The sequence below is a fragment of the Ixodes scapularis genome, unplaced genomic scaffold (assembly GCF_016920785.2).
Source record: "Ixodes scapularis isolate PalLabHiFi unplaced genomic scaffold, ASM1692078v2 PGA_scaffold7__128_contigs__length_106722199, whole genome shotgun sequence".
NCBI classification, from domain to species: domain Eukaryota; kingdom Metazoa; phylum Arthropoda; class Arachnida; order Ixodida; family Ixodidae; genus Ixodes; species Ixodes scapularis.
The window spans coordinates 67,740,180-67,748,975 of NW_024609882.1; the positions used below are offsets into that span (position 1 = coordinate 67,740,180).

The window sequence follows — 8,796 nt, forward strand, 5'->3', positions numbered from 1 at the left end:
CTGGTATGTGGAACTAAAAAATAATGAAACATTTCAACCTGGATTATGCTAGAAAATGTAGGTGAGACGAACAAGAATGTCTGACAATCCCGCATTTTCCGTGAACACTTTCCAGTGGCGCGGAATGATGAAAACGATATTTTAACGCGTGCCAGTAGCCGCGACATTCAAGATGGCTGCGCCCTTGTGGTAAAGGTTTTCGGGCTCAGGAAGTCGCAGTTTTGGATGATAACACCGGCGACATTCAAGATGGCTGCGCCCTTGTGGTAAAGGTTTTTGGGCTCAGGATGTCGCAGTTTTAGATGATAACGATCACCGATTGCGCCCGCTTTGCTCGCAGCACCAAGATGGCGGCACATTCATTGGCAATGTTTTTTTTTGTTTTTTTTCTTGCAGACATTTGGATTTGCAATCAGCTACGGTACCATCACGACAGTCGTGCTGGGCGTGCTCGTCGCGTTCACTTCTCGTCTCATCATCGTCGAAATTCAGGGTCACTAAAGGACTTTTTCGGCGAACTCCTTCTGACCCAGGCGGTACAGATGGACGTCTACAGGCCGTCCATGGAACGTTAGGACATCCTGGAGATGTCCAGAAAGCACTGTGTGTGGCCAGGACACCAACGTTGTCAATGTATACATCGTGTGGCAGGCTTGAACAACCGCGCGGTATGCTGTCCCGGTCGTTCTAACCTATATAGGAAGACCAGCAGCAGCAACAATATAAAAGTCTTATAGTGCATAGCCACTAAAAGGGCCACGCTTGAGATTAACGACAGCTTAGTCACTTAGTCAATGCTCGTTATCTGAAGCTTGATGGGAAATCGCCGGAAACGCTTTTCCATCCTCTGGAAATGTTGCAATAGTCCCAGACTGAGAACAAGAATACCGCCCGAGTTTCCTGGGATCCGATTTTGGTCACTGTAAGAGCGAGAGCGAGATCCAATTTGGTCTCTCGCGAAGCGAGCGAAGATAACATTCATTTGTCGTCCGCTAAAACGAGCGAAGAACGCGGTTAGTCTGCAACGGAGCAACAGTCGCGCACTGAAATAAAGCAAGAAAACGCCGTACGTCGTCTGCTAACAGATCGGGAAAAAGGTATATCGTGTGCTACGAATCGAAAGCCACGGCGAAGTGAGGTCAGACGCGGGCTGAAATGGGCATCGTCTGCTGTTTCACATTAGAGGCCGTTGACAATACCCGCGCTCCTTTTGCAAACTTCAAGTTGCTCCGGTGCCGTAAAGAAGCTTACATTGACCGGCAGATGAGAAAGTACTAAGGACAAGCCCGTCAAAGGCCGCGAGACCTCTCTTGCTCTTCGTGTGTTGGTGAGACGGTCTCACTTCACGTTTGCCTGATTGTGAACCTGCAAATTAATCAGAAATATCTTATTGGTTGACTACTCGCAAGCTGCAGCGCCACGTTCAATCAGCAGCCTAGAACGCTGTCGCTGTTTCCTTGACCAAAATCGGACTCCGGACGATGTATCTAAAGCTGAGGGAGCCGCGTTTTCGAATCGCAACTATAGCCAGTTGCGCCTGGCCTGCTCTGGCAACAAAATGGTGGCTTGCCCGTAATACAGTAAGAATTGAGTATCGGTACTCTACTTGATTTAGTGGCTCCAGGTGGTACCTCTCTGGACGCCATTTTTGAGCGCGTCGTGTAGAGCGTAACCTCAAAACAAGCCTTCATTTTTTGTCTGCCAAGTGCGAAGGCCTTGAGGGTGTGGATTGCACGTTTCAGAAGCCATCTGGTCTGACTTGCACGAAATGAAATCAGTCGGTTTTATTACAGCCAATGTGCTATTCACTGGTTATGCTAGCTTTGGCAGAGCTCACTTTCAGGTTGTCAAATATATTTGATAAATAATTAAGTTTCATTTTGAGCAAGGTAGTCCCGTATGCTGGCTTTCAGCCCACGCTCGGTAACAACGGACTCGACTATCGCAGCCCGTGAATGCCACTTTTCAGACGTAGTTGCGACGACATATGAAAGGTTCAGGCATAGCCGTGTAAGAAAAATATTATGCATGTCTTTAAGAACATAATGCAGACGTATCTGAGAAAATGATCGCATGTGTCGACGAAGATGATAATATATTTACTGTTCTTTCTTTGTGATTGTGAATACGTAAATAAAAAGAACCTTAAGAACATAAGCTGCAAACTATGTTGCAAAAGTATGTGGGAATACGATCACATATTGAACCTGGTTTCCTATTTTGTTACTGAGTGTATTCCAATAAAAAAACTGTTCACATGTCGCATCTGAGAAATTAACTTCATTTTCCCCCAATATTGAGGTAATCAGTGTTTGAAAACCACATCGGTGTATATCTAAAATGCCTACCGTCATCAGTTAAAACATAATTTTTTCTCATATATTTTAAGCCAATACTGTTGGAAAATATCAACGGTGCATATAGAACATTTATACCTCTGTTTCACATCTACTATACTTCGTTTCAGCTTCCGTCCGAGCGCAGCCAAAGGCTGAGGGACGGTTCGCAACTTCGAGAAGAGCATTCCTACGCACCACAAAGTAGTTCACAAAAGTAATGTCTTTTAAAATAACTGCTTTGTGCGTAAAAACTGCACAATGTTCCACATGTGTACTGCTGCGAATGATTTGCAACTAAAGAAATCAAATCTTTGAAGTTTATATTTCTATTAATATACGTAAATGCATGTGGTTTGGTGAAAACATGTATATCCGCTGGCAATACGGCTGCAGCGCTCGGTTTTTCTGTGTGATTTCGTTCCCGTAATCGCCGAATCATGTGCTTCGCTGCTTTCCTCACCGAGTCGCTTCAAAACGTCCTTTCGCAAAGGCACCTTTGGGCGTCAGGCGCGAGAAGTCGTGATGAATGTCTACTTTCAAATTCGGCAGGAGACTCCGGCCGCGTCGGTACGACGCGTTGTAAACAAGCAAAACGTCCGGGCCATTGCAATTCGGGTACGCGGCGAAATCAGGGAACCCCTTTACCTGCCGATCACATTGAACGCCGAGAAGCTGGTGGAAAGGACTGCGCCTCGAGCCCTGGTATATCCAAACAATACAGGGTGATTTCAGATAAGATCGACCAAAGGATGGCTAGTCGACATTTTCAAATCAACTGATGTTTTTATATGTTATTGTCTAGTGTCTGGTATGAACGAATCCAAACTTAGTTTTGACTAGAAAAAATACTTGGGGACAGGGAAAATCGTAAGGCATGAGGTGGTGGACAGTTGCATTAACGCGCACTGATGGAGGGGGCCCGTTTGAGAGTGAATAACTAAAGCGATAACATTAGGAGGACTCTAATACGTTTTAGGCGCAAACTATGGGTATAGCTTGCTTGTAATATAAAGTAATCATATTTATTTAAAATTTATTTATTTTTCTAAAAATTGACAAACATGCCTGCTCGAACGACAAATGGCAAACTTTGGAGGTCTGTATCTCATGAAATAATTTAATCATTATGATATAATTTGCAGATATTATTCTACTAATATATAGCTAATATTTAAAAAATAACTAAGGTATCTGTGTGATACAATAGTTAGGATATATTTAGTCAAACATGGAAAAAAATCAAACAAAGAAAAATTCCGATGCGAATAAAAAAAAAACACCACCCTCGATTTTTTTTTAAATTTAGGTAACCTGTTATACTCTATTTCGGCATTCATTTCCATTAAAAACATGTTGCATCATTTTATTGGGAAAGAAGATACAACTCCCCAAAGTAGGGTCCTTTTTCAAAGCCTACACTTAGCAGTGTTTTATACAAGAACTGACTCTGAGTTCCAATTTCATGAAACCAACACACGTCTTTTATATATTTTTATTCAGATGAGGCCAATGATAACTAAAGAAATCGTTCACACACTTAAATTAAGGAGAAACTACTGTGTACAAAGAGGTATCATATTACGGACTAGTGATCCGAGAAAAGATCATGCAGCCATCGGCCACTAGGAACTTTGTTTACTTTATTCTCCTGCGACACTATATGCTATTCCCTCTTCCGCTCTACCTTCATCTCTCTCTCTCTCTCTCTCTCTCTCTCATATATATCCCTGATATATATCCAGAACAAAAACATGTTCAAGCATTCCCTTTCTGCGTGGTAGTGTTCTGTGGCTAGCAAAAATCATTTCCTCGCTAAGCTCACGATTATGGCAAAATAGTTGCCGGAAACCGCAGACGACACTCGTCGCTAGTTCTGGCAAAACGGCCGATACAATCTTTTTTTCGCATTTCCCCGCTCGCTGTCAAGGACAAGGGGGTTCGCTTCAACCAGCAAAACATGGCCGCCGACGCCTGTTTACTGAGCAGTCATGCCTGTCGCCATCTCACTCACTGGCGTCACGGGCGATAATATCAGGCACAAAGGGGCACACCAACCGGCAGCATTATCCCCAAATACTCGAGCCTCGCGTAAATACATAGAGTGTAAACGCTGTCGCCATGTTATCGTAGTAAGACCGCCCCCCCCCCCCCCCTCCCCCAACGGGGGACTGCAGTACGCGACGGCGTACTAACACAACGGCGACGATATCGACATCGCGGGCTCCGAATTTTCCCATAGTTCTACTCCGCGGGCATTTCTCGAAACGCTTCATATTGTGTACGCCCGCCTGGAAGGATTTCAGGCGCGTAGTTAAGATAAGGCGGTTCTCCGCGGCAAAAGAAAGCAATTTCACAAAAGCTTAAAAGCGGCGGCGACGCGTGTGCGGTGAACGCTTGTAGTTTTGGTGTAGACAGGGTGTGTGTGTTCTCGTTGTTGACACCAGCCGGCGATAAGGCACTGCAGGCGGTAGCTCAGTACAGCAAGGGCTAATCCGAGTGACCATCAACGTAACCCCACCGCCAACCCCTCGCGAACCGGTCGCCGACATGGCTCAGGCTGTGTCATGAACCACGTGGTAGAAGCTCGGGTGCTTTCATATCAGCGCGTGGAGGGACGACAGTGCGATTCCGGAAAGTCTTTTTCCAAGGCCGCGGACCACAATTTTTTGTCTGGAGACTTTCCCTCTTTCTTCCTTTGACGTGGATCAAGCTTTGCCGACAGCCTCAGTTGTGACCTCTCTTTTCAAATGTACGTTTGCAGTGAGTGAGCTCCTCAGCCTCGGACTTGTCACTTGTGCACCCAGTAGTTCTTTCACTTGGCAATTATATGCCATCAGTTGGGGTTTAATTTCTATTATTTATGTATACATTATGAAGACGTCCTGGAGCTCCGAACGAGTGTTTTGTGCAGATTACTTTTGCAAACACAAAAAGACTATACCAAAGCAGCGGAATTTTCGAAGTGTTGGCGAGTTGGACCTAAACTCGTTGAAGCAAATTCTTCCGCCTGACTGTTCCACCAAAGTGAGTGCGACGGACTACCTGTGCTACCATTGCTTCATGCACATCACTAAGGAGATCTCGATGCGAAGCTCAGAGCAGTGCCCTGACATATTTGTGCCAGCTGAAGAAGCAATTGAAGATCTAAATCGCAGCATACTACCTACAGATGTGTCGCCGCTGAGACAACCAAGCGTCGTAAGAAGTCGGGACAGGCCTGCCTATGTGAAGAGAAAGCAGACAGAACTGGAGCAGGTTGCTGTCAAGAATATACGCCCAAGGCTACGTATTGCGTACGACAAGGACGCACCATCGGGGTCGTCCGAACCAACATGCTCCACATGCACTGAGTGGGTGGACAACTTTCGGCAGGCCTTTGAAACCGCCACCTCTCTCCGGGAACGTTGTCAACTGCTTACACTCCTGCCGTCAACACTGACGAAGAATGAGGTTCAAAAGATGATTCCACAGGCCTCAATGTACCTCATCAGTAAATCCCGAAAACTCAAGGAAAAGCATGGCGTGTGGTATGAGCCGGATCCTTACACGAGGTGCAAGGTGAGCCCTGAGAACCTGTCTGCTGCCCTAGAGTACTTCACGAAAGACGAGCTACAATGTTCGCGCCAAAGTCCCAACCAGAAGGACGTCATCTCTGTCATGCTCAACGGAGAGAAAACGTTCGTGCCAAAGCGCTTCATGACACGCTCAATACGAGAGACCTTCCGTATATACAAAGACAAGCATCCCGATTCCGGCGTTGGGCTAACGAAATTTTATTCGTTGCGCCCTAGATGAGTCCAATGTATTCCACACCAGGAAGTGTGCGTTTGTGTGCGCTGCGCCAATTATTATCTTTGTATTGCCGCTCTAGAGAACGTTACAGGCTCAACATTCAACAATGGTGAAATGAACTCGGCATTTCTGTGCGACCCAGCAACAGAACTGTGCCTTCAAGGAGACTGTGATCACTGCCCAAAAGGCCAGTTTCTTACACTCCAGGAACTTGATATCCCGGAGGATGAAGAGATTGTGCTTGCAACATGGGAGTCCGGCGACCTTGTGAAAAAAACTTTGGAACCTGAGACTTTCCTAAAGGTCATCCAAGTGACGGTTGGAAGTTGGGTACTTCACAACCATATCCGGCAAACGCAAGGTAAAGCGATCTACGATGAAAAACAGTGCATGCAACGCGGGAGCATTGTCTTTCATTTTGACTTTGCTGAAAACTGGACCATCGTGCTTCCTGACGAAGTGCAAGCATATCACTGGAAAAAAAAACAAGTTTCGATATTTACATGTGTAGTGACGACAAGAAAATCTACAAACAGCTTTGCCATCATCAGTGAGGACCTGTGTCACGACGCCGCTCACGCTTGCTTGGCTCTAGAAAAAGTGAAGGAGTGGGTTGAAGACAACGTTGCGGTATACTCGTACGTGACGTACGTAAGTGACGGCGACGCCAGTCATTTCAAGATTCGCTACCAGCTTCACCAATTTGCAAAGGACGATTGCCCACAAGCCCAGTGGTTATTTTCTGCATCTGGACATGGGAAAAATGCATGTGTCGGAGTTGGCGGACTCGTGAAGCACCAGGCCACGCTGAACAACCTGAGAGAACGTTCAGTAAGCGCAATTCAGACGGCCAGGACAATGGTGAGCGTTCTATCAAAGAAACTGAAATGCGTGCATCTTGTATATCTGGACGAAAATGAGGTTGTTCGGTATCGTGAACAAAAAAAAGAAGAGTGGCTGACGGTGCGCGCCTTCCCTGGCATTCAGTCTTGGCACGCGTGGCGGCTCAGCAAGTCATCAACAGAAGGGACCTGTGACGTATATGTAGCACGAACAGTCGGATCTGCTTGGAAGCAACTTTATTAAATGGGTACAGCGAGGAAAACCTTAGCGTAAAGTGCCGAATTTGATTTCCCAAGGACTGCTCATTTTGAATGCAGGGACATCTTATTTATCACATTTTTCTTCACGGGGTATTTAACCTACTGTTTTTGTTGGTGGTTACTAATAATTTTTATCTGATCACTATATAAAAAATCCCAAAATGTTATCCTCGAGCAGGATCAAATATATCGGCTTGCCACGATTCATTCATACACCGAGAGCATCGAAGCTGCTCCAGTTAGGCACTATGGCATCCGTCACCTGAAATTGTTTGTAATCGTAAATACACAGCCAACCTAAATATCTTACTATTATATCTTTGTTTTTGTGTGTGGAAGTAAAGTTATTTATTTTACTCTAGATGTAAAATATACCGGAAGGTACAACTTCACACTGCATCATCTTTTCTCAAATCATTAGTCTCTAATATGATACCACTTTGTACGCTTATGTAAAATGCTGTATATAGTTTCTCCTCCCTTTTACTGTGTGACCGATCGCTCTTTTTATCAATGACCTCATCTGAATAAATGTATATAAAAGATTTGTGCAAGTTTCATGAAACTGGAACTCAGAGTCACTTCTTGTATAGGACACTGCTAAGTGTAGGCTTTGAAAAAGGACCCTACTTTGGGGAGTTGTTTCTTCTTTCACAGTGCAATGATGCAACATGTTTTTAATAGAAATGAATGCCGAAATAGAGTATAACAGGGTACCCAAATTTAAAAAAAAAATCGAAGGTGGTGTTTTTTTTTTATTCGCATTGGAATTTTTCTTTGTTTGATTTTTTTCCCATGTTTGCCTAAATATATTGTAACTATTGTGTCACTCAGATACCTTATTTATTTTTTCAATAATAGCCATATATTAGTAAAATAATGTCTGCAAGTTAGGTAATAATGATTAAATTGAGATACAGATTTCCAAAGTTTGCCATTTGTCGTTCGAGCAGGCATGTTTGGCAATTTTTAGAAAACTAAATAAATTTGTAATAAATATTATTACTTTATATTACAAGTAAGTTGTACCCATAGTTTGTTTGTAAAAAGTTTTAAAATTCTCCTAATTTTATTGTTTTAATTATTCACTTTCAAACTTGCCCCCTCCATCAGTGCGCGTTATTGCAACTGTCCACCTCTCCCTGCCTTACGATTTTTCTTGTCTCCAAATTTTTTTTCTGGTCAAAACTAAGTGTGGATTCGTTTATACCAGACACTAGACAATGTCATATAAAAACATCAGTTGATTTAAAAATGTCGACCAGCCACCCTTTGGTCGATCTTATCTGAAATCACCCTACAAGGAAACATCAACGGCCGGGTCATCGGGAATCTTGCAACGTGTACTTACAACTCGAAACTACGCCGAACAGGTGGAAAGCTCGGACACAGATGCCAGCGGCCAGCCTACGTACTGACATCCCCTGTGACTAAGTTTCAGAGCGTGAAAAGGCACTTTTTAGTCCTGTAGCAGACGATATCGTTGATACACCTGTAGCAGACGAAATACTCGGCGAGCGCGGGCGGCGCGGCCGACCGGCGGCGCAGCGGAGTGATACAAA

General features: G+C 44.4%; 1 protein-coding gene across 1 annotated transcript in view; it reads left to right on the forward strand.

Annotated features, from left to right (window-relative positions):
• LOC8051284 overlaps positions 1 to 2,278 on the forward strand; it is a 57,463-nt gene extending 55,185 nt beyond the window's left edge. The window contains exon 11 of the mRNA XM_042286573.1: positions 397 to 2,278. Coding sequence (XP_042142507.1) covers positions 397 to 501 — 105 coding nt within the window. The 3' untranslated portion in view covers positions 502 to 2,278. The remainder of the gene's footprint in view (positions 1 to 396) is intronic.
• Positions 2,279 to 8,796: the final 6,518 nt, after the last annotated feature.